Source organism: Echinops telfairi, unplaced genomic scaffold (genome assembly GCF_000313985.2).
Source record: "Echinops telfairi isolate 266 unplaced genomic scaffold, ASM31398v2 ScPeMD7_3;HRSCAF=10, whole genome shotgun sequence".
In the NCBI taxonomy this organism is placed as follows: Eukaryota; Metazoa; Chordata; class Mammalia; order Afrosoricida; family Tenrecidae; genus Echinops; species Echinops telfairi.
The window spans coordinates 26,379,039-26,405,294 of record NW_022103899.1 but is presented as its reverse complement, the minus strand read 5'-3'; the positions used below and the strand labels follow the sequence as shown (position 1 = coordinate 26,405,294).

The 26,256-nt window shown below is 44.4% G+C and overlaps 2 protein-coding genes across 4 annotated transcripts in view; both read right to left on the bottom strand.

Annotated features, from left to right (window-relative positions):
* LOC101662647 (aldehyde oxidase 3-like) overlaps positions 1 to 6,538 on the bottom strand; it is a 121,978-nt gene extending 115,440 nt beyond the window's left edge. The window contains exons 1-2 of one of the 3 annotated variants that reach the window (XM_045294889.1): positions 6,396 to 6,538; positions 4,886 to 4,943 (exon numbers count right to left, since the gene is read on the bottom strand). In XM_045294889.1, coding sequence (XP_045150824.1) covers positions 4,886 to 4,943; positions 6,396 to 6,449 — 112 coding nt within the window. In that variant the 5' untranslated portion in view covers positions 6,450 to 6,538. Of the gene's footprint in view, positions 1 to 4,885; positions 4,944 to 6,395 lie in introns of those variants that run through there. The other 2 variants (XM_045294882.1, XM_045294886.1) reach the window with 2 other exon arrangements.
* Positions 6,539 to 13,814: 7,276 nt separating this feature from the next.
* Positions 13,815 to 26,256, bottom strand: part of AOX1 (aldehyde oxidase 1) — a 105,095-nt gene continuing 92,653 nt past the window's right edge. The window contains exons 28-35 of the mRNA XM_013004345.3: positions 26,121 to 26,249; positions 24,746 to 24,820; positions 23,041 to 23,093; positions 21,089 to 21,203; positions 19,739 to 19,804; positions 16,503 to 16,691; positions 14,667 to 14,834; positions 13,815 to 14,159 (exon numbers count right to left, since the gene is read on the bottom strand). Coding sequence (XP_012859799.2) covers positions 14,109 to 14,159; positions 14,667 to 14,834; positions 16,503 to 16,691; positions 19,739 to 19,804; positions 21,089 to 21,203; positions 23,041 to 23,093; positions 24,746 to 24,820; positions 26,121 to 26,249 — 846 coding nt within the window. The 3' untranslated portion in view covers positions 13,815 to 14,108. The remainder of the gene's footprint in view (positions 14,160 to 14,666; positions 14,835 to 16,502; positions 16,692 to 19,738; positions 19,805 to 21,088; positions 21,204 to 23,040; positions 23,094 to 24,745; positions 24,821 to 26,120; positions 26,250 to 26,256) is intronic.

The window sequence follows — 26,256 nt, the reverse complement described above, 5'->3', positions numbered from 1 at the left end:
ACAAAACAAGCCTATTGCCTGGAGTCAACTCCACCCTCTGGGGATCTCAGCTGGGGGTTCCAAAACTGCAACTCTTCCCGCCACACCCCACGCCTCTATGTTTGACATAAACTCGGTTGTTGCTAAAGACTCCAGTCCATTTCCGTTTGACCTTTCCTTCTTCTTTCTTTCTTTATTTTAAGCCACTCAGACCAATATTTTGATCTAAAGGGAAAGGAATCTGGAGGGTTCTAGTTTTTTTTTTCATTTCTTGTCTTTGTTTTTTTAATTATTTTATTGGGAGCTCATATAACTCTTATCACAATCCATCCATCCATCCATTGTGTCAAGCATCCATTTGTACATTTGTTGCCATCATCATTGTATACGGTTATATAGCCCATCTCCACAAATGAAATCAACAGTATCTCATTAGACCCTTCATAACTGTGGTTCTCTTTTTGGGGGGCCACACCCATCTTTCCTCCTCCCCTCCTCAGTATCCTATCTGTCCCCTCTTTGTCTTCCCACTGTGTCCCTGGCCTCCAAGTAGCCATCCCAAAGCCGGAGAAGAGGGGAACACGCACAAGCCACCAAGTCATTAAGAATGTAAACTTTCCAATCTAATGGGAGCGTCCCCAATTCCAACTCTTTTAAACAAGGAACTGTAGAATGATTAGAAAAGACTCTAATACACTTTTGCATGTGTGACTTAGAGATGAGATCTACAGTGACCTGACTCAGGATGCCTGGACGCATTGCTAAATTACTGATGGGGGGAGGAGAGTTGGTGGTTGGACCTAATGGTCTGGGTGGGTGTGGGATGGACCCCAGTGCTGTCGTGATAATGTGTCCAGCTGTATGAGTGTGAAAATGGCAAAGTGGACACGTCCACAGTAGGGTACAGTCCATATAGTTCCTAAGGACCATGTTGACACATGTTGGGGGACACGTGTGTATTAAAACGAAGCAAACGTTCATGTCCCTCAGAGTCCTTTTCTTGGCGCCAGCTGGATGGAGTGTAGGTGTGTTCTTTGGTCTCTAAACCTGCCCTGATGGTGCCAATGGTCAAGATGCTGGCCTGCTAACTGAAAGGTTGAAGATTTGAGTATCTCTATAGACACCTTAAGGAGCTCTCGTGGTATAAGGGTTGTGTGTTGGGCTGACAGCTGCAAGGTCAGCAGTTCAAAACCACAAGTTGCTCCTTGGGAGATAGATACGGCGTTCTACTCCTGTAAAGAGTTACAGTCTCAGAAACCTGCCTATAGGACTATAACCTGCCTATCGTCCCTATAGGACTGCCTATAGTCCCTATCAGACTGCCCTGTCCTATAGGGTTGCCAGAATCAACGGATGGCAGTGAGTTTAATTTGGGTACAGACACCTTCGAAAAAGACCTGGTGACAAACTTCTGAAAAATCAGCCATTGGAGCGCATCCAAAACCTAACTCAAGATGGACCCAGGACTAAACGTAGAACTCTAGAAATCATGAAAGACAAACAAAAGAGAGAGAGAGACTATGCTCGGGACCCTATTATATGGTGTTGACAGGAAGAGATACAAAACAAAATCCAGAATACACAAATAGCAGAAGATGAATTAGATAAATGGGACCTTCTTAAATGAAATCCTTACACCCATCAGAAAAGCAAAAGAAAGCCTTCAGATGAGGAAACAATGTTTGACGAGGACATATCAGACCAGAGGAGTCTGCTCTCTCAACCGGACAGAAAACATTAACACTTCAACAACAAAAAGGCAAACAATCTGACTGAAAATTGACAAAGAATAGGAATAGACACATCACCAAAGAAGTCAAGCAGCTAACAATCATGAAGAGATGCTTGTGACCATTAGCCCTCAGAGAGATGCAATCAAAACCACCCGAGGTACCATCTCACCCTGACAATAATGGTCTTAATTGAAAAAGAGAAAATGACACCTCTTGGTGAAGTCCTCTGGAGGCTGGGCACTTAGATCCCCTGCAAGTGAGAATGTGCAATGACAGGACCACAGTAGAAAATGGTGCTGCATTTGCTTAAAAATTGGAAACTTAAACACAACACAGCCCAGCTACTCTTTCTTTCTTTTTTTAAAGATCATTTTATTGCAGGCTCTTACAGTTCTTACAACAATCCATACATGAACTGTATCAAGCATATTGGTACATATGTTGCCATTATCATTTTCTAAACATTTGCTTTCTATTTGAGCCCTTGGTATCAGCTCCTCTTCAACCCCCACCCCCACCCCGTGACCCCTTGATAAATTATTATTATTTTTATATCTTACAATGACCACTGTCTCCCTTTCCCCATGTTTCTGTTGTTCATCCCCCTGGTGGGGAGGGTTATGCGCGGATCATTGCAATCGGTTCCCCCTTCCTCCCCTCCTCTCCCCACCTTCGCCATCCCCTCCCGGTATTACTATTCCCATTTCTGTTACTGAAGGGTTTATCTGACCTGGATTCCATGTGTTGTAAACTCTTATCTGTACCAGTGTACATGCTCCGGTCTAGCCAGAACTAAAAGGCAGTACTGGGGTCATGATAGTGGGGAGTGAGGATGCCTCAAAGAACCAGAGGAATATTCTGTGTTTCATTGGTGCTATACTGTACCCAGGTTGACTCATCCCTTCTTTGTGACCCTTCTGTGAGGGGATGTCTTATTGTCTAAAGATGAGTTTTGGGTCTCTGCTCTGCCCCCCCCCATTTTCAATAGTATGGTTTCTCATTTTGTTTTGGGTCTTCTGATGCCTGCTACCTGATTCCATCATCACCTCATGATTGCACAGATTGGTGTGCTTCTTCCATGTGGGCTTGTTGCTTCCCTGCTGACTGGCTGCTTGTTTAACTTCAAGCCTTTAAGTCCCCAGATGCTATGTCTTTTGATAGCCTGGCACCATCAGCTTTCTTCACCACATTTGCTTATGCACCCATTTCGTCTTCAGTGATCGTGCCAGAAGGGTGAGCATCACAGAATGCCGGGTTGTTAGAATAGTGTTCTTGAGTTGAGGGAGGGCTTGAGGAGAGGCCAAAAGTCTGTCCTCTTCCTCAATGTATTGCCATATAAATATATGTACATGGGCCAATACCTCTGTTTGCGAATTAATATATTTACATAAGTGCACACCTATCTTTATATCTCTATCCATAGCTTTGTTTCCTAGATCTTCCTCTTGTCCCACCATCATGCTTGCCCTTCTTTTGCCTCTTAGTACTTCCTCTCAGCTAGATTGCTGTTGCTCCAACGCTACCAGGATCTCTATGTGCTCCTTGTTGTTGCTTTTAATTCCCTAGTTGTTCCCCTGTCTATGGCATTGTTTGCTCACCCTTCCCCCTCCCCCCTCCTCCCCCAACTCTCTCCAGAATCATCAGTCCCATTGCTTTCTCTTCGGGCTTGCTTCCCATGCCTATCTTAGACAGTTAGTCAAAACAGCAACGGAGACGAGCCAAAAAGAAAACAAAGGATTGAATAAAAAAAGGTAAAAAAAACCCAGCAAAAATAAAAGAATGATCATAGATAATTCTAGGTCTATCCACTGACTTTTATGACTATCTCCCCACCAGTCCTGGGACTTCTGGGAACTGCCCCTCTTGAAGTTTATTTGGGGGGCTCTTCAGGGACTTTGTAGTTTGCTTTGTAGTTTGCTTTGTAGTTTGCTCCCATCCAGCAATTATTTCAAGCAATACGAGCCATGACATGAGCAGACCTAAGCACCTACCAACAGATGAATGGGTACTTAAACTGTGACACACACACACACAATGTTATACTCTCTTCAAAAATAACGATGAGCCTCAAGACCTCTCATAACATGAATGAATTTGGAGGACATTATGCTAAATGAATTAAGTCCATCACAAAAGGACAGTATTACTTAAGGCCGTTATTGTTAAGATAGACAAAGAAGAAAAGGTTGACATCCAGAAAGAGATGTCATGGTCATCAGATAGGAGCATTGGGTGAGGGGTTACTAAGGAGATAGACAAACAAGTTAATAATGGTGAATGGAAAAAGTCAGAATATAAAATGAAAATAATAACTGAGGGAAAACAGAAAAAAATAACAAGTCTATGGAAAACAGTTTTACAGTGACACACATGGAGGCACCGTCAGTCAGAGTTGGCCCTATGGTGACTAGTGACACCTCTCAGAGATGCCCATCTTTGCCCTGGGGTTAAAGTTTGGGAGTAAATCCAATGACTTGTAGGAGGCAGACTGGCCTACCCACTTTAGGGGTCAACCTTGGCCAAGTTAGGACAACTCAGGCTCTCCAGAGATTCCACTGATCAGTTCCATGGAAGGACTGAGCAGGTCATGACCATGTGGCCATAGCTGTCTGGGCAGCTGATTCTGAAGACCAAGGTAGGAGCCTCAGCTACACAGGACACTGACTTAGAGGTTGGGGATCCTTGCAAATGAATGTTTATCGAAGTGAATCAAGGTTTCCAGGAATGGGGCATAGGAAACCCAGATTTTAAATAAGATTTGGGATAATTGTTAAACCCCCAAACAGCCAAACCCACTGCCATTAAGAGTTGCTCATGGTGACCCTAGAGGACAGAGTAGAACAGCTCCTTAAGGTTTCTGAGACTGTACATCTTTACGCAGCACATTTGGTGGGTTTGAACCACTGACCTTGCAGTTAGTAGCCTTAACCCACTGCACTACTAGGGCACCAGGGATGATCACTTTCCTGGCTTAAATTCAGAAACCAATGCCATATCCCACTCCACTTGCAAGACAAGCCACTGACTTTACTCTTTTCATGCACAAATCCCCCCTACCCCCCAAAAAAATTTGTAATGAAGCGTGATCAAGGGAAAGTTCTATAAATGCAAGGACAGTCGCCAAGTTTCCATCTTCTGGTCTGATTTGCTTTCCCAGACGAACAAAAGGATATGTTTTTTCCTCAGGTAGAACAGTAAGTTTATTTCAGGGTCTGGATTCCGCTCGACGACCTGTGTAGAAGAAATTGTTGTGTAGATCAAGGCCACATCCTTCCACCCCTTGTTTCTGAGCACTAACAATCATCTAGAACGAGATTGAGCTAGTTTGCCTAACCCAATCCCATGTCGCTCTTGGCATGGCACTCTATTGTACTTGGCTGTACTTCAGGAGGACAAATCTTTGGCATGGCTTCAGAAGAAAACCACAGAATTTGCATTCTAACCCAAGACTGGCTAGAGGGAAAATATGAAAAGTTTATAAAATATTGACTAACTGTAAACAATTTCTATTATGCGTGGACGTCCTTGAAGGAGAGGAAAGGAGAGTTGCCCCTAAGAGCCTTCATTCATCACCACCGGCAAAACAGACTCTTTGTTCCTTGCTTAAACTGGAAAAGTTCTGGAAACTAGGTCTGGACAGCGGTAGATCCCCCTGCACCCGGAGGGAAGCCTTCATACTGAGCAACGTCCTTCCCTTTAGTGATGGGTTCCTACTGGATTTGTCAGCTTTCTGAGAGAGGGAAGATGACGCAGGAGAAAGAGCACAAACTCGGGGAGGAGGCAGAAGAAAACCAAGAAGAAAATCACTCCCTGCCCTGTGACCACGTTACATAATGGCTCTGAGGCTCTTCTGTGGGCTGTGCAGCACACAGTAATATGCTTCTGTTTCCACTCTGCCTGCCTGCTCTCTGCCACTGGGGCTGGAAACTGGAACTTGGGAGGCACTTCAGGCACGGTGTCCAGGGCAGTGGAAAGCCCAGAGAACGCTCCACATGTGATGTTTGCCTTCGTTAAATCACAAGAGTTCAAACCAAAAATCAGACTGCAAATGAACTTGGATCTTCCCTTTCAGTGACTGAAGAGGCACTGCCTAAAGGAAAAAAGCATTCGATGTCAACCGACTGTGAAAATGATCCCTGGCTTTCCAGCACCACCTCTCTTGCCCTCCTGTGAGAGTTTTATAATTTAAAGGTCAAAAGTTTTATCATTATTTGCAACGGATCCAAAGGTTGGAGGCTCTGATTTTGTAAATCTGAGTGTGGAAGTGGTGGCGGGAGGAAAGCCGGAGGACACAGCGCTGAGGAGGGAAGGGCGGGGAGGAAGCAGAGAAGCAGAAGTTCTAGAGAAAGAGAAGTCGGTGCCTGATTCTGAGTCTCAGGACATCCATATTCCCCAGGACCTTTCTTCTGACCGTCTTCCTTCCTTTCACAAGGAGATGTTTTCCCATTCTCTTCCTCTGACCCTCCCTCCTCCTCTTCTCTCTCCCTTATTTTTCTCTCTTCAGAGAACCGCAAATGTCAGAGTGATGGAAGGGTTCCCTTGTCACTGAGCAAACTCGCAGCTCCCACACCGGAACCTAGTCACTTGAACCTACTATCTTTTAAGCGAACACTAATAAAAGATTGCTTCTGCCACGGTTCCATTCTCCATATGGATTTAGTAGTGGCATTGTTGAACACTTACCTTTCTCCCATTCACAAAGAACACGAGCTCATCTGACTCCTTGGAATGAGACATTGTCCCGGGATAATTGGCTGAAGGCTGTGCTGGAAGGCTGTGGATACCCAGGGGTGGCTTCACCCTGGCTGCTGGATCCTGCTGAGAGATGTGCTAAGGACACTCCCTGCTGGTGGAGCAGCTGCTAGGAGGAGGGCAGGACCAAGTGGAGATTGGGGCCTGCTTTCTGGTGTGTTCCTCCAATCCAGTCCTTGGCTCCCAGGTCTCCTATTTCACCCACTTCCTGTCCTTCCCCCTACTTTCCTCTTCCCTGAAGCCAGTTTGGAACTCCACTCTCCATTTAGTTCTCACACAAGGTAAGGTATGCTTCAGCCTGCGCTGGAGGCAACCCACCGGATGAAAGCCTTCCTTACAAAGACGATGTACAGTATGTTACGCAGGGAAATGGATGAGAATCAAGCAAGTGCCCTGCATTCCCAGTTGCTCAATGGACTCATTTATTTATTTGATTTTAAATGAGAAAACTAATGTGGTTTGTTGTTTTCAAACCACAAATAAAAATCCAAAGTCCCCCTCCACCCCCTTCCCATGTTTGCTTTTCCGAGTTTACTGTTGTCAGATTCTCATGTAACCACACTGAATTTTCCCACATACATGTTAATCTACATGATGCCCGTGCTCATTTTGAAAAAGGAAACCCATGCAGTCATGCTGTTAAAATTTGCCTTTTCTTTTTACACTGAAGTTCCTTTGACTTTCTGTGCATCCGTTGTCTCACCTGTGAAATGGACACCCCAGTAGCTTCTCGCTCAGAGTTGTTGTGAGCTCCCTTTACATCAGCGGATGTGTATAAAGTGCTCAGAGAGTCCACCCTCCAGAAATGTGGAGCAGGCCAAGAGAAGCCTCTGAGCATAGTCTTTCCGCTGTGATGATTACAAAGGGGCTGAACAAGAAGCAGACCCTCAATGGGATGAACTGGCACCGCGGCGGCCACAATGGGCTCACACTTAGAGCTGTGAGGACGGTGCAGGGCCAGGCAGGGTTTTGCTCCGTTGTACGTAGACAGCATCGCTCTGAGTCTCAACACCTAACCACAATGATTACAAATGTGCCTGCAGTAAGAATCCTTTGACTTTATGCTTGGACATTTGAGGAGATAAACTCTTAGAACTTGGATTTTGGAGTTGAAGGGCACGCACGTTGCCTTGTTACAGCTGTTACGTGGCATCAGGATGGCCGTGACTCTGAGCGGCCCAATGTACAGCAGAACCAAACACTGGCCTGGCACTGCCCTCTACCAGGCCCAACTAAAGTGTCCTTGCACATGACAGTACAACTAATTATGTACCAGAGAGTACTTATTTCCCTTCAGCTCCACTGTCCCTGAATATGACATTGGACCTATGACAGTGGACTTCATACTGGGTAAGTCCTTAGAGACTGCTGATGGCTAAGGCTGAGCGGAAGGAATGAACAAACCTTTACCTAAAATATGTATTGATTTCTGCTAAAATGAGTCACTGCTCCTTTAACACCCTTGGCTTGCCACCAGGGGCTCATTGACCTCCCGGAGAGATGGTGCCTGGCTCTGGTCTGTGTTAGGGGGAAGCTCCATCAGCCATGGCAAGTGGGAGCCCTGCTGTTGCCCCTTGCAGAGCCCACCATCACGATTCCTCGCACGCTCTTCGTGTCTGGGTCAGGAGCCCTGGGTGACCCCAGACACGGGCTGGCTAGTGTCCAGTGGCATATTGTTTTCTCTGTTATTTAGGGCCTCTCTCATATCTGGAGGGATATCTAGGGGGTGCTAAGATTCGGTATAAAGATCTTCATCAGTCCTACCCTCTAACATATAGCCATCCATGTGCCTCTGTCCATTTATCCTCTCAGACCCCTGACCAGATGGCTAAACCATTCATTACTACCCATGATTCTAGGTACAGTCAAACTTTGGACCACTTCTATTTTCCACACTAACTAGACAACCAGATGCAGTATTCAAAGCTCTGTGTCCATGAGAGGACTGGCCCTCATTGCTGTGTGCATGAGGAGCTGGAGTCAGCTATTATAGCTGGCTTTCACCTAGTACGGAATTTAGCTTTCAGTCACAATCCTGTGTAGGATTTTCTTTTTCAGGCCCAACTATAGGCAATTGCATTAGGAGCCTTGGTGGTGTAGTGGTTATGCATTGGGCTAAGATACTCATGCTCTGTGATGCTCATGGCCCACTGTTTGGTACCATCAGCAGCTCCATGGGAGAAAGAATGGACTTTCTACTCCTATAAACAGTTTCAGTCTTGGAAACCCAGAGGTTAAAAAAAAACACCTTTCTGTTTGGCTCATTGCTCTAATTGGCCACGTCTACATCCGACTGTTCAACACTCACATGCTGGGTCAACTCATCTGTGAGCCAAGATCAGGCTTTGCTCTTCTCCATAAGCTCGTCATAAGGAGCCCCCCACCCCCACCCTGCTGCCACCATAAGGAGCCCCCCACCCCCACCCTGCTGCCACCACCGCCACAGAGCGCAGGCTGAGATGAAGGAAAGGCATCCATGCAGCTGCCACAGAAAATGGGCCTGGGTTTCCAACTCCGTTGCATCTTTCATTCCTGCTTCTGCTTGATTCTGAAAGCTCCGCTTCCATCTTGCAACACTGCTGCTCGGCCTGACCTCATGGCTTGCATGTTAACCAGATCTGCCGGTTATTTATATACGTCATACACTTTGAGGAGCACTCCATAGTAGAAGACTCCTGTGGGGGGTGGACTGATAACCGATTCCAAGCAGAGAGCACACAAGCAAAGGCTTCAAAATGAGAAAAAGAAAGGGCAGTCTTGGGGATAAAAGAGAGGGGGCCATGAGATCCAACTGGGGTGGTCGGCAGGGCGAGATCCTATAGGGTGCATATACCATCTTAGGGAATGGGGACAGTATTCTGGTGGAATGAAGGGGAAATCATGGGAGGGTTTTAAGCAGGAGAGTAGTCTGATGGTGTGTGTACATAACATTGACTTTAATGTGGCGAATGGCTTGGGAAGGAGGCAAAACGAATGCAGGGAGGTCAGGAGAAGACAATTACAATAGTCAGGGGAGGGCTGTTGGCGGTTTAAAATAACATAGTAGCCATGGAAATAAGCAGAGGCCGATTCAAGAACTCTCTCTGAGGTGGGATTGAAAGGACTTCATTTCTGCATAGATGCAGTAAGAGAATAAAGCATCTTTGTTCACTCCCCCGTTTCTGCTTATCAACTGGTGGATAGCTGCACTGAGGAGGAGGTCTGCTGAAGCGTGGGAAGTTTCAGCCAGAGTCCTTGCGTGGTGCAAATACTAAGTACTGGCTGACAACCAAAAGTTGGAAGTTCAATCTGCTGTCTTAGTTCTCTAGTGCGCCTAGGACAGAAATGCCACAATTAGATGACTAACATGAATTTTATTGTTCATAGGTTAGGAGGTTAGTAGCTAGAATTCAGGATGCCAGCTCTAGGGGAAGGTGTGATAGGTAGGTTTATTGTGCCAACCTGGCCAATAAACACATGTGGGGTTAATAAGGTTGCAGTTTAATTGAAGGGCAAAGAGATAAATGGCTCAGCGAGCCTCGCCTTTCTGTCTCTTGGTCTCTGATGATCGGACCAGTGTGTGGCTGCCTTAGCTAGTTCTCTGCCTCAACTCGCAAGTTACACTACCTGTGGGACACCTAACCCATGGACCATGTTGCTACAGTTGGAGGTTCCTTCGAGACCTGCTTTGCACACTGCTGGTGTATACATCACTTGAGCTGGGGACTATCGAACTCTGTCATCTGGAGGACTGTTGGTGATCTGCCCTGCTGTTTGCTGTCTGTTGCCGGACTGCCTGTATTGCTCTACAGAAGACTCAGCTATCTGCTTCCTTGACTTATACCCAGCAGCTTTCTTGAGTTGAAGGACTGCCAGTGTACTAACTGTCTCACGAAAATGACTTGAACTGAGCCCTCTGTACTGCTCTGTGCACTGAGTAGCTATTTATTTCCTTGTGTTCTTCTATCTATCTATCTATCTATCTATCTATCTATCTATCTATCTATCCATCCATCAACTATCTATCTATCTAAAATCATAAGTGTCCTGGTTTGGTTTCTCTAGAGAACCGTGTCTAACACAAGGCTTTCTCTCTCTTTCAGGTAAAGGGAAAGGTTCTTGTCACTCTTCAACACCTGTGAGCTCACAGTCCCTTGGGGAACTCCATGTGACTTGGCATCAATCTTCCCTTGGGTCTAGGAGAGTCTTAACATAGGAACTCTGGGTTCCAAGGATGCAGCCTTCTTTCAGACAATAACGAAAACTCACAGCAGCCAGAGTGATCCTTTAAAATACGAGTTCCTGTGACTTTTCTGCTCTGCATTTCATTCGTCTCAAAAGCCCAACATCTTGCAATGATCTCAAGGTTCTGACTCAACTCTCACCAACTCCTCTCAACCACACAGGCCTCATTGATGCTCCTTGCAGGGACCATGGACTTTGCTTTAGCGGTTCTCTCTAGGAAATGCACATTCAAGGGGTGTCGACTAGGCTCACATCCTTACTGTCTCCATTTCTTCATCCCTACCTGCCTCCTGCACCTCTCATGTTCCCTCGGCCTCATCTTGCTCTACTCTAACATTTTCCATTAGTCTGATTTGCTATCAGCCATACTCTCGACCTTATTATGATTTTTTAAATTGTCTGCCTTCCTGACCAGAATATTAACAGTATACAAACAAGGATCTCTGCCTGTTTTGTTAACTCATGTATCCCACGGGCCTAAAACAGGACCCAGCACTTAATAGGGCCTCAAGCAACGTAGGTAGAATTGTTGAGAAAAATCTGCTCTTTGAAGAGAGATAGGTGCCCATGGAACCATAACAAGAAAGACTTTAGTCATTACTCTGCGACCATTGAAGATTTGTTCCAATTCCAACCTGGCCACGAGCTAATAGTCCCTGAGTGGAGAGTGGGACAGGGAGTAGATATCATGTATTAAGTTTCTAGTGCTTTATGTCTCAGTGCAGTGCAGGTTCTTCTCATTGTAATTAATAGACCTGAAGTTGCCCAGGGATTATGCCTTGCTGGTCAGCCCTCTTTGAGATTTGGATGTCACTGAAGACCACTAGGGTAGACTTCTTATGACCCTCACAACTTCACAACTTTCCCACGTTTCTCTCTCACATAGAGAACATTGAGCGATAACTCACAGTTCATATACTATCCTAGACAATTACCATTTTTAGCAAATTAGGTTGAACAATAACCACTACCCAATCCTAGAACAGCTTAATCACCCCTAAAATAAATCCCATACCTATTAACCTTCTTTACACTCTCCTCCCAGCCTACAGCCACCATTCTCTATTTTCGATCTCTCTGAATTTGCCTATTTTGAGTATTTCATATAAATGGGTTATTCAATAGGTGGTCTTCGGTTTTAGGGTTCTTTGACTCAGGATCTCAGTTTCCGAGCTCATTCATGTTATAAAATGTGAGGTAGTTAGTTTATTGCGCCACCCTGGCCAATAAACACATGTGGGGTTAATTGAAGGGTAGAGGGATAAATGTCTCGGTGAGCCTGACCTTTCTAGTTCTCGGGTCTCTTGCTTTGTGATGGTCAGACCTGGGTGCAGCTGCCTTAGCAGTTCCCTGCTTCAGCTGGCAATGCTCACTTCCTGCAAGACATTCCTGAGGAGAAGGAACCCCGATGCAGCCCTGGGTGTTGGAGCAGCCATGTGGAGATCCCAGCCAGTGCTGAGATGTTTACATATCCACTGACTTGGCTTTCCTCCTGCAGTCGGCATCATTATATCTATTTTGTGAGATGGAGGAGGACTTTGTGGATTGGTGTTGGACATATGGGTTAATGGGTTAATGTTGGACTTGTGTGCTTGGGCAGCACTGGGTTGGGATGTTTTCTTGATGAGCACTTAACCTTTATATAAAACTCTCTCTTATACATGAGTTTCTGTGGATTTGTTTCTTTAAAATACCCAGACTAACACAACATGTACCAGCATTTTGTTCCTTTGCCTTTGCCTGGCTGAATAATAATCTTTCCTTGAATGGATATGTCGCATTATGCTTACCCATTCATGAGTTGATGAGTGGATTAGTTGGTTTAGGCTGTTTCTAATTTTAGGTTACTATAAATATTACTCTATGAAGATCTGTGTCCCAATTTTGGTGGAAATATATCTTCAATTCTCTTGGGTATATATCTAGCTGGAATTGCGGGGCCATATGACTACTCTATGTTCAATTTTGGAAGAATGGCCAGAGTTTTCCACATTACCTTGATCATTTCACATTTCTATCAAGTGTTTGAAGGTTCCAGTTCCTTCTCTTCCATGCCAACACTCATATTTTCTTTATTGTAGATTTGTTACAGTGAGTGTGAAGCAGCTTCATTTTCATAATGACTAATGATGTTGAACATATTTTTATGAGTTAGTTGACCACTTACTAATTTTCTCTAGAGAAATGCCTGTTCAATGCCTTTATTCATTTTAAAATTAGGTTGCCTTTTATTGTTGGCTTAGAAGAGATCTTTATATATCCTGGATACCAAAAAAACAAGCCTAACTCTTTGCGGTAAAATTGTGATTCATAGCGACCCTACAGGACAGAACAGAACTGTCCCAGAGGGTTTCAAGGCTACACATCGTGAAGGAAACAGACTTGGGAAACTGTAGGCTGTGGGAAACAAATGAGTGTTTTAACCATTGTGCCACCAGTGCACCTCTCTGGCCCATAAGCCAAGATCTCACTGCTGTAGAGTTGATTCTGACTTGTAGCAACCCTATTGGACACAGAAGAACTGCTTCATAGAGTTCCCAAGGTTGTAAATCTTTTTTAATCATTTTATTGGGGGCTCACACAACTGTTATTACAATCCATACATACAGGTGTAAAGCACATTTGTACATTTGTTCCCCTCATCATTCTCAAAACATTTGCTCTCCACTTAAGCCCCCAAGGTTGTAAACCTTGATGGAAAGAGACTGCCACATCTTTTCCTTCAGGTGGCTGCTTAACCCACTGAACCACCAAGACTCTTTTTGGTCAATAGGCTCTTTCTTTCTTAGTCATTTTAGTGGGAGCTCTTACAGCTCTTACAACAATCCATACATCAATTGTATCAAGCACTTTTGTACATATATTGCCATCATCATTTCCAAAACATTTTCTTTGGTATCAACTCCTCTTTTTCCCCCTCCCTCCCACCCTTGTGAACCCTTGATAATTTAGAAATTACTTTTATTTTCATATCTTACCCCATCCGCTGAATAGACTCTTTAATTATAATGTCTGGATCCATTCTGACGAGAAAAAGAGGTGACAGCATAGGGAGAAATTGTTTAAAAAATTGCCTTTCCCTCAACAGTGTAATTTCTTTTGGTGGATACAAGGCAACTAGGAATCACATACAAGTCATCATCTTCTACCCCATTCCACTGGATGGATTTGAGAGACAGAGTAATGGAGAAAAGAGGCAATCAGGACTTACACAATTTTAAAATGATCTCTAAATTGCTTGCGCGTATCTTTCAAAATCTAAATGGCACATTTCAAATCAGCTTGACATAAAAGCGACATTGTGGAGTCATGTGTAGGCTGTGGGAGTCTGTCCACTGGACTGGGAGTGTCAGAGCAGAGACTGGACAGACTGTGAGGTCCGAAGAGGCACACCGTCTTCTCCAGAGCGTTAGACTTGATTCACACAGGGACATTCCAAGGAATATAAGATCCAGGTTCATCTTTTGGAATCTAGAAGCAAAGAACACAGAAGGATGTTTGTGACTGCTTAGGTAAAACATAGCAGAATACAAAATCTGCCCCAAACCACCTGGAGGGTGGCGAGGGCCAGGAGGAGCCTGGGAACGACCACCTATGAAGGGTGGAGGGTCCCGAGGGCATCCCTGTCGGGGCGGGGATCCACTAGAGTTGTCTCACACTTGAAGAGAGACAAATGAGAAATGGAGGCGCTCTCTGTGTTTCGATAGATGTGAGGGGTGATTATCACAGCAGGCATTTGGGGAAAGTGACCACGATGCCACAAGGCCAGTGTGTAAAGAGGTACGGGGCTTTCCTCTCCCTGTGAGAAATCATGTAGCCAGGAGAGTCACTGTGAACAGAATCATTGCACCCCCTCAGTGAGGTACCCGTCCCTAAACACCCCCGAGGAGAAAAGAGCTCGCAGGTGGTAAGTTAATAACACTTGAACACAAGAACAATGGCCTCCATCGCTGTGTTTCCTCCGGGGACAAAGCATACCATGTTTGTGAACCTGTCTTCACAGGCCATTCGAATCTTCTCCGGGGTCAGTGGGCTATGAAGCTTCAGTGGCCCAAACTGGCCTCTCTCCTGCCGAGCTGCCCTTAGTGCGTCATGGATTGCAAAAAACACAGAACATCCCAGGAATAGTCCAGACTCCCCCAGACCCTTGAAGGGGAAAAAAGCCCAACTAGATTATGACTTAAAAAGAAAAAAAATTCACATACACAAATGAGGGAAGGAAAAGGTATTGCTACAAAATCATAGAAATCTTTATTAAGCAATACAAAAATGGGACGTTGTTGTTTCTTAACATAGCCTCCATCTAAATCTATGCATTTCTTTTTTCTTAAACACTTTTATTGGCACTTCATCTACACATCATATAATAATTCAACCACATCAAGATGAGTTAGTTGTTCAGTCTTCACCACAATCTTAGAATATTTTCCTCTTCCTTGAACTCATTGTGATTCATGTAAATTTTTTTTCAATTTTGGCAAAAATACACACAACACAACATTCAGTCTATACGTTCTGAAGACCTCACTTCCATCTCTCACCCTTCTCTGAAGAACTCTGCCGTACTCCATTCAGACCACTCGCAAGTAGAACTTCTGGCATCCTGGTGGGACTCCTCTGTGCTCCTCTGAAGCATCCGGTCCATGTGGGGCACCAAAAGAAGGCTGACTATCAGGTGGTAAGACAGACGGAGGGGACAAGTGTCCCAAAGAGCTTCTCACAGGACAGCCTGGGCTGTTCTCAAAGAATGAGCCTTGTCATGGGAAAAACAATATTGCACCATGGAGGTGACCTGGCCCGTTTCTCACCAGTGCAAATTTCCGTTTTCTTAAAGTTTCTTCCTAAAAAGCTCCTGTGATCATCCTGAGTCCTTGGAGAAAAACTATCAACATTTTCTTTCTAGTTTGCCCCCGATCACTCTGCATAACCTTCCGAGCTGTCTTCTCTCACTTGGATTTGTCTTTGAGGTCTTCTCAGCCTCCCTGAAAATACTGGATTTATCTAAAAACGGTTGCACGTGGAGCAGCACTTGTTGTAAACGTGTTGCAAAGCTTCGGTGAGTTGGGAAGATGTTCACTTGAAAAACCTTCTTGTTAAATTTTTTAACCTTAAAATCGTTTTGTTTTGTTGGATGGCACATGACAGCACTTACCTGCAGCCATTCACTGATTACAAGATTTGTTCAAACTCATTCTGTTTGGGATAAACCCATGAACTAGAACCCTGACAACAATATCTTTGAACTTACTTTGTGTGTGCATGCGTGTTTGTGGCCTTCTACATGCTATATGATACTACATATGCACACATGTACTATAAATAATGCATATATCACATACGATTAGATACCAAGGGGTCTGCAACAAATTCCTGGAAAAATCCCATGATCTCTAAAGTCCATTTTCCATGAACGTTTTGAAGCCCCCTCATATATGTAACATTTCATTAGAACAAGTTTGTTTTTTGGCCCAGTGTTCCCATTCTCAGTATTGTTGGCCTAAGGAAATACACTCAAATTGAGAAAGCAGATAGAGGCATGATGATGAGGGTTGCAAGATGAAAAATCAGATGCATTCTGACTGACAGCCATAGCAGTTCGTGTTAAGCAGTAGGATTTGCAGTGTTTTTTTGTTTTGTTTTTTCTTTTAGTGTCTAATGTTAAATTGCTTGGAGTTAAATCATTTAACAGGGAATTTTCTTCAATAATCTTGTTAAAACAAATCTAACAAGCAAGAGATTAAAAATAGCTCCCACCCCCTGCCACATACACACAGACACCCTGCAGGTCTACAGTACCCATAGAAAGAAGCTTACCTTCGATGAGTACAGGGTATTTGAGTTTTCAGGTGAAGGCAACAGAGAAATGTGCAAGGCGGTGGGGATATCACCGACAGCGGGGATTTTATATCGGTTCGGGCCACGGGTACGCAGGACACCCTGAGGAGAATAATTCAGTTCCTCTAGTGTGTAAAGTCCCATGCCTTGAATAAAAGCTCCTTCAATCTGAGACAAAAAATAGAATTTCCACATATGAGAAAATATGCTCGACAGTAATGGCATTTAAACATCATGCTGCTACAAATGTTAAAATACAACTTAAGAGGGTTTTCTGGATGTAGTGGAGCATGTCTCTGAACATTTTCCCAAGAAAATTTCTAAACATTTTGTTCAACATCAAATTCAAAGTCAAGGGTCTTGGGTTCTAATCTTGATTCTGCTGCTAAAACAATTCCTCTAGAAAAGGTCTTCAGAGCGTCGGTAGCCCATATTCCCTCATTTGCTTCTGCTAACTGCAAGGTCAGTGGTTCAACACCCACCCCACCCCCACCCCACCCCCACCCCCACCCAGCCACTCCTCAGAAGAAAATGAGATTATCTGCTCTCTTGAAGATATACAACCTCAGAAACCCTATTTAGGGTTGCTATGACTCAGAATCCACTTGATGGCCATGGGTTTATCTTTTATTTTGTCTTGATTTTTTGTTTATGAGGCAGTTAAGATTAAGTTCTCGACTACTAACTGAAAGGTTGGCAGTTTGAACCCACCCAGAGACACTTTGGAAGAAAGGCCTAGCAATTTGCTTCTGAAACCTTGAAACTCTATCTACTGCAATCCTACTGTGTGACACACAGGGTTGCCGTGAGTTGGAATTGACTCAGTAGCAACAGGTAGGTTTCGGGCTGTACAAGGTGCTGTTATGATTGCTGCCAGGTGCTGTCAAGTCAGTCTGACTCTAAGCAATCCAATGCACACCAGAACTAAGCACCACCCGGTCCTGCCTCATCCTCACAACCGATCTAATGTTTGAGCCCATTGCTGTAGCTACTGCATCAATCTATCTCACCTAGGGCCTTCCTCGCTCTGGCTGCCCCTCCACTGTAACAAGCATGGCGTCCTTCTTCAGGGTCTGGTCTCTCCCGATCACATGTTCAAGTGCATGAGATGAAGCCTAGCCACCCTTGCCTCGAAGAAGCATTTTGATTGTACTTTCTCTAAGACAGATCTGTTTGTTCTTTTGGTAGTCCATGGTACTTTCAATATTCTTCGCCGACACCATAGTTCAAATGCATTGATTCTTCTTTGGTCTTCTTTATTTAATGTCCAACTTTCACATGCAAATGAGGTGAATGAAAATACCCTGGCTTATGTTAGGTGCACCTTAGTCTTCAAAGTAACACCCCTGCTCTTCAAAACTTAAAAAGGTAGCTGTGTTAGTCTGGGCTGACTAGAGAAGCAAATTCATAGACACTCATATGTGCATAAGAAAGAGCTTCATATAAAAAAGCAATTGTATATTGAGAAAACATCCCAGCCCAGACCAGATCAAGTCTATAAGTCCAATATTAGCCCATATGTCCGATACTAGGCCATAAATTCCTCTTTAGACTCATGCACCACATTCAATAATGCTGAATGCAGGAAGATCACAGGCCAGTTGGTAGAAAGTCTTGTGGATCCAGTGGCAGTGGAAGCATCTCAACGCAGGCATGGGTATCCAAGAGTTTCCTCCAGCTCTCTGATTGTCTCAACCACAGGAAAGGGAAGGCAGAGAGTATGTGTCCTGCCTCCAGGAAGGAAGACAGGAGTTCCCAGAATCCTCAGAAGGCCATATCCCACACAGAGGCATTATTGGCTATGACCTGATTCCCTTCGCTCAAGTTGACTGGAGATTATGTAACTGCCACAGTAGCCAAGTGCTTTGTCTACAGACACCAGCATACTAGTGAGGATATCAGGTGTGGCGGATCCCATCCTCTCATCCCACCACACTGGCTCGTGAGCAGACCAGCCTCACGTCTATGGACTCTGTTTCTTCCCTTGTGCCATAAGCGTTTGAATGGATGCGCTAAGCTTTAACATATCTGAGGTATTCGTTTCATGTCATGTGGTCAACATTCTCTTTCCACAGAATTTTTTAATTTCTACTTAGTTGATTTCTTTCCTATGACCACACTTTCTCCATGCCATCCCTTTGTTTGCTTGCATTAACGGGGTGCGTAGTATCTTGTGTTCTATCGTAAGGATTAGATGAAATCTTCCTGAAACAACAAACCACTCCCCAGTCCAAGTCACTTCTGCCAACCAATCTAGGTGCCCATCCTTGGAGCACACAGTCCTCTTCCACGATCTCGTCCTGGCCTCCTGTGCCACTCCTCCGACACACGTGCCTCCACTGTCATCAGCTCTCTTCTCGTTGCCAGCTGTGAAGATTTACTCCAGGGTGATTTTCCCCACTCTCCCCTGACCCAGCTTGTTTTCCTTGACCAGCTGATCTACCTCCAGAGTCCCTGAAGCCTCCTTTGATTCCCCAACTCCTGCCTCGTCCCATTCTCAAACGATATAGTGGTCCTGATCAGAGGGCCAATTAGATTCGGTTCTGAAGTTCAGATAGAGAAATGCAGGCGAAGAACACAGTGGGGTTTCCAAGCAGGTCTGTCATCCTAGACGTGGAGCATAAGTGACTCTGAAGATGCCCCCAGCTCTCTGAGTGTTTCAGCCACTACCCATTTCCAACCCACTTTGCTCTTACAGGAAATGTGCGTCCTGTCTTGGAAAATGGATGGTTTCATCAAGAAAAATGAGGCATTGGGTTTTTTTTTTTAATGACAAGCAGCTTGTGATTTTTAATCTTAACCACTTATTTCAAATTGTAATTAAAAAAAAGATATCTTTGGGAAAAATCCCACTGCTCTTTTAATCATTTGATGGTTGTTATCCCACCCCAATTTGAAATTCTCTTAAGACAGAGCCTGTCATATGCCCAAGACTCAGCCCTCAGCACTCTGCTTCCATCTAGAGATTTGGGGGATCGTTTTGTCAACTCTAGACTTGCCTCATCTAAGCACCACAATCACAGGCTGAACATTTCTTCGAAAATTACCTCTCTATTAAAACAGTAAGAGATTTGAACTCTGGATAGACCTGCCTTGAAAGGTTTTGACTGAAGGGGTAGAAAAATAAGATGATGAATAAGTCAAATGGCATGTTTTGCCTGTAGATCCCCAAAGCAGGTTTATAAACCGGAAGAGAGCAAATTAGTTCCACATACCTGGCCTATGTCAAGGGCTGGATTGATACTGCAGCCAGCATCCATGACAATGTCTGTTCTGATATTCTAGTGATAAACAAGAAATGTCATCATTTTATTTTTAATGAAAACAACTTAGAGAGAAGAAGCTAAGAAGTAGGTTGGCATTGATATAGAACCTTTGTTGGAAGGCCGGGTTATTTTAGGAGAAGGAAGCAACAAAGATTTGATTGTGTGAAAAAGGCAGGCTTTCAAAGTTACATCAATACTCTTCATAGGCTTAAGCTGCGTTTATTTCCCCCTGGGACACAATGGGAGATCAATATTTACTTGCCCTTAAGCTGAATGATGCAACAGGTTGAGTTTAATCCACCACAACCGACTTAGCAGAGGGCACAGCAAACAGAAAATGCCCACAAACGTCCCCACTGTATCCCCCTTGCAAACTCTGTGGCTGTCCTACAGCCCAGTAACCATGGACTTATGGGTGAGGCGTGTTTACCAAACCACAGAACCCATTGTGTGTCAGGAACTAAAGGGCTTTGAACTGCCATCTGCTGTTCTAACATTTTCACTTTGGGGACAGAGAGGAGATTAATCTGACATCACAGCTTGGTAACCAAAAGTTCTCAGGAGGCAAGACAGCAGGCCCAGACAGCTTGTCAGTCACACTTGTGCTGCTAAAGCCGGTCGGTACCTTCTTTTATGTTTCATGTGGTCTCTGCATGACATGTGCATCCTGCTTATCATTATTAATAGCCCATAAGACGCCCAAAAGTTTCACTATTGGATCTGGAACTTTCCTAGGCAATTGTAACAGCAAACGTATATACAAATATGTAAAGATGTAAATAGCTATATAATGATAAAGTATCACTGCCTAGAATATATTACCATAATAAAAGGGATTTCTCTGTCTTCTATACATACACAATGAAAGGTAACATTCTCTTTGACAGCAGCTGGTGAGGCTGGTCTCCCAGGAGACACAGGACCTCAGGTCAAAGGTAAGAGGACTTGCTCCGTTATGTCTGCCCTGTCTATGAGGGTGCACTGTCAAAGCCCATGGCCTCCTTTGTCATGGTCCTGGATTGTGGTGGCCAGTCTCCAAGGTTGCCCTCACCCATCTTATCTCCATGGATTCACACCCTTGGGGATTGTCCCGGGACTGGTCTGTGTGATCAATAGTCTACAGCAGAAGGGATGATATGTCATTTCTGAGCATGGGTTGCTGAAGACTGTGGCTTCCCAATGTAAGGGACAATTCGTGGGTCATTTGTGGCTAGGTGTTGTTGCACAGCTAACCTTCAAGGTTGGTGGTTTGAACCTCATCTTAAATGTGATTTGAAGACTTTCCCAATGGATACTGACCTTATGATCCCCTGTCAGACAGTCAATTTCAACCTCGGAACAGGCAGCTCCATACACAAAATATTCGAAGGGATGCCCTGTGCCTTTCTCCCAGTCCATATTTAACTCATAACCCCTGGAGGATACAAGAATTCTTGAGGAGTATGGTGAAGTGATCAAGTCATACAACCACAGACCATAATAATTAAACAGACCCACAACACCCATGCTTCAGTTGTATTCACAGATAACCAGAGAGACACTTCCCATTGCCAGTACCAACACAAAATGATTGCTCATAAAGTCTGCTAAATAAATCAACGCTTACTTCCTTCTTAACTCAAGAGTCCTGGTGGTGTAGTGGGTATGTGTTGAGCTTTGATATGCAAGGTCATCAGTCAGTTCGAAACCACCAGTCTCAGAAACTCACAGAGGGTTGCTATGAGTCTTATTTAACTTGACTTATTTGATATAAAAAAGTCCATCACTAAAAATCAATGTATCATATCCCTGGAGCTGGCTGATAGCTTTATGATTACCCATCCCGTTGGCTAATATTGAATCACAGGATGCTATTGCCTCTGGAGTCTCTGGGTGGTGTCCTCAGACTTGGCAATTCAGCCTGCATTTGTTCACCACACAATTTCAAAGATGCATAGTTGCCTACTTTGTCCACCTTTCTGGTACAGGATTCCATCTCCTATGTCAGAAATCAGGCCAGCTATGACCGTAACACTTGTTTAATGACACCAAATGAATAGCGACGGTAGAGAAAAGAATAGGCCAGCAACTCTCTGTCCCTCTCTCCTCTGCTTCCCAGCCTAGAGGTGGCCATTAAAAAATACCTTGTGCCGTTTATGCCTGGGCTTATGCCTAACAACCAGTCAGTGACCAGAACTTCCATCACAACTGGCAAAGTGGCAAAACTGGGAAGGTTCTCTGTACCATTCTGCTCTCTTAACACCTTCCGCCTTCCATGAAAATAACCAGATAAATTGTTTTCCAAAGTAGATGAGTTCTAGTTGGTCCATACTTAGCCAACAGGTTATTGTCCAATGTCTCATTTTTGGTCAATCTAGAAGATGTAAGATCATGTCTATCTTATTATGGGCTTAACTTTCTTTCCTCTCTGAGCCCTGGTGGCATAGTGTCTATGTACTGGACTGCAATCTGCAAGATCACCAGTTCAAAACCACCAGCAGAAATGTGGGAGAAAAAGATAGGGCTTTCTACTTCCATAAAGAGTTACAGTCTCTGACTCTCACAGGGCAGCTCTCCCCTGTCCCATAGGGTCAATACCTATGAGTTGGTATTGACTTCAGGGCAGTGAGTTTTCCCTTAGCTTTGTTCTTTAGCTTGAGGGACTAATTCAGATTGTGGTAGCAATTGAACAACACTACAATACCCATTGTTCAACTGATATAATTGAACTATGGAATGGTATGCTGTCTGGGTTAGCTCCTAATAAAATGGGGAAAAAAATGTCCATCACTGCTGTGGATTCCAAGTATAATCCCCAGAGAACCACCTAATGTCTATATGATTTGAATTATTAAATAAGTTGAATTTGACTTGAAAATACCTAGAATACCCAAGAAAAGTCTTTCTAAACGCTTGGGTTAGCTAGCAGTTTAATGTTCTTTATGATACTGGCTAGTACAGTGGTTCTCAGACTTCCTAATGCTGCGACCCTTTAATACAGTTCCTCATGTTGTGGTGAGCCCCAACCATAAAATTATCTTCGTTGCTACTTCATCACTGTCATTTTGCTGCTGTTATGGCTCGGGCAAACCCTGTGAAAGTGTCGTTGGGCCCCCAAAGGGGTCGCAACCCACAGGTTGAGAACTCTGGGCTAGTGGAAGGTATGAAAACAATTTTTTCCATGATTTCTATGCTTAAAATACTTCCTCGAGTCTCTAAAATATCTATTCTAAAATATAGATATATAATATGCAGTTGAAAGTACTACCTACCTGAAGTAGCCAGTAGCTGAAAGACTAATGCTTTCACCAAAAGCAGCCCGTGCCTATGAGCAAAGAGCATAACATGCTGAATCAAGGTTGTGTCAAAACCAAAAAGGTCAACCACTTCAGACTTCTACTTGAAGTTGACTATGTGGTAAGTAAAGTCATCAGCAGAAATAACAGAAAAGGATCAAGATTAATTTATTCAGTTCCACAGGCTCCATCTCTGCAGACATTAGTGGTACTTGGCTTGTAGTAACAGCTTTGGCACAATGCATATGGTTGTAATAAATGACTGTCTTGATCCGTTACCTTGGGCTACAGTGCTCTGCTGATGAAGAGCTCCACTCAGTCATCTTGAAAGACTTAACTGATTAACAAGAAGCATTTCCAGAAAGAATGGTTGGCTGGGTGTTTAATTTTAATATCACACATCCAGAAGTTTTAGAAAAGGGGAATCGTGTTGCTAAGTTGTGCCATTCATACCAAAAGTTCTGACAGTGATGTACACAGTGGACTACTAGCTAACATGACTGAGGTGTGTGTCCAAGTCCCCGATGCGAGAGTGGTAGGTGGAAGCATGCGGGAAAAACCTGGGCTGAGGAGCAGCATCCCATGATGGTGGAGAACCAGTTTCTTCACACTCTGTCTCCCCCCAACTTTCTGTACCTCAGGGCTCAGGCAATACAGACAGCAGAAGGCCAAAGACAGAGATAAATATGCTCAGAGAATATCCAGATTTTCCAATTATGAATTATAGCTCTAACATGATGGGACAGCTGGAACCATTTCTAAATCGAACTTCTCAAGGGTTACTTCCCCCAGAGCAGTGCTTTTCAATGTTACAAAGACAGATACTTGGGAAGAGTCAGCGCAACATACACTCAGCCTTGCCTGAGCTCTGTTCCACATGCCCTGATACTTTACAGCCCATTACTTTGAAAAGTTTGCTGGCTGATTTCAGAATGTGTGTCTTCTCTTCGAACTCAAGTGCCTACAGAGCAAAGGCAGGGGTCAAGGGTCTTTCTGCTCCACGGCAGACACTTGGAACTCATACCTGATGACTCGGATGCCTAGGTCTACCTGAGCGCTTCCCAGGTTTCACTTTGATAGAAGGATTCTACTCTGGCTTCTCCACTGGAGGAACGGCGGAAGCACAGAGATGGAGAATAAGAAGATCGACAGCTATTGTTAGAAAATAGCTTTGTTCCACAGGAAGAAAGTGAAGAAATTCTTGCCTGATATGGAGTTCTGGACAGAAGGACTAACTTTTCCTTGAACAGCCAAAGAATCCATACAAGTTTTCCTGCTGCAAGAATTCCTACAGCAAGTTATGATAGGATTTCTACCTGTTGAGATCAGCCGGTCTCTTGTTTATCATGCTACAACTGTAGAACCTTAAAAAATGCCCTTAGCTCACGTGTATCCTAATCCCACATCTCTCTTACTCGTCGCCCTCCTTTCTGTCCTAACATAAAGCAGAGAGAGGAGTCCTGGTAATGTACTGGTTATGCGTTGGGCTGCGATTTGCAGGTTGCCCAGTTCAAAACCCCCAGCCACTCCTTGAGAGAGGGCGGGCTTTCTAGTCCTTGTAACAGTTACCATCTCAGAAACCCACAGGGGCAGTTTTGTCCTGCCCTATAGGGTTGCTATGAGTTAGCATCGACTGGATAGCCAGCAGTGAGTGAAAACATAGAGAAACAGTGATTCTCACCCAATCCTTCCAAGTTCCTCGGGGATTCTTGCTGATGATGGGTTCAAGGCGTTTCCAAAGAGTTTGACATGCATTCTAGAGATTAGTTTTTGTAGTTAATAAGATCATAACATGGGAGAGAAAGCATACAGAGAAGCATTACATTTACTAAATAAATCAAGGCCATGTCTGTGTTCAGATAGCTAATAAACAGCAGGGCTAGGACTTAACCCTGGCAGTCTAGTGCCAGCCACCCTTCTTAGTTCTAACTCGCTACCATGGATTGGTGTCTGCTCTGTGCTAATAGTCTAGGGTAGTGGTTCTCAAGCTGGGGATATCTTTCATTGTCTGGAGATACTTTGGGGCACCACTGTTGGGGAGCGTGTGCTATTGGTATCTACTGAGTAGCGTTCAGGGGGTGCTGCAATACATCCTACAATCCACAGAACAGCTCCCCTGCAATAGAGTTTACTCAACCCCAAATGTCAATAACATCATGATTCAGAAACCCTGGTCTGTTGGAGAGACAGATATACAAATGACAACTTTAAGACAACATGATACAAGTCATGATAGAAGCCTATTTAGGAGGGCCAGGCGAACACAGAGAAGGAAGAAGTGGATGCAAAAAGTTTCACATAGGGTATGTATGCTACTGAAGTATGAGCTAGTTTTCTAGACATACCACCGAGGACGAGGGCCAGATTGTAAGGGCATGGTGGCCTAGTGGTTACATGTTCGGCTGTGATCCGAAAGGTCAGCAGTTTGAACCACCAGCCATTCTGTGGGAGAAAGATGGGGGTTTCTATGCCCATGAGGAGTTACAGTCTTGGAAACCCATAGGAACCGTTCTCCTCTGTCCTTTAGGGTTACTTTGGGTCAGGATTGACCCACTAGCAGTGAGCTTGGGTTTCATTTTAAGAAGTCAAAGGCTAAAAGAAAATCCATTGGTCTAGAGGTCAGTTTTCAAACTTGACGCGGTCAGCTTGGCTTTGTAGACAAAGTCACTTTAGCTGGGGTGTGGAAAACAGTGAAAACTCAGTGGAGCTGGTGGTGGAGAGACCGGAAGCTAAAGGCCTGGGAAATGTGGGAGTCTGAATAGAACAGTGATGGTAAGGTAACACAGATATGGAAAGACACTGATGTTGTGGAAGTGGAATGCATAAGACTGGCTGACCGGTAAGATGTCAGGAGGAAGGGAGAGAAAAACAGGTGGTATTCTCAGTCGGGAGACCTGATGTGTGTGGTAGCACTGACTACTACACATAAGACACTTGGGGAGCAGCAGCATCGGGCTCAGGGAAGGGCCTCAGAGGCAGGTTAATGCTCCGAGTCTTCTGAGCTCCACTAACCCTGATGAGGTTAGTGATTCGGATGCTACCACAATGATTCTTACCTGCACTGCCAACCCATTGATATCTGCCGCCAGCGACCCTCCTGAGACACTTGTATTAGGGACAGTTTCTGTGCTGGTTCCACGCAGGTGAACATTGGACATTGGCATCCTTAATTCACGGCTGACCACCTGGATT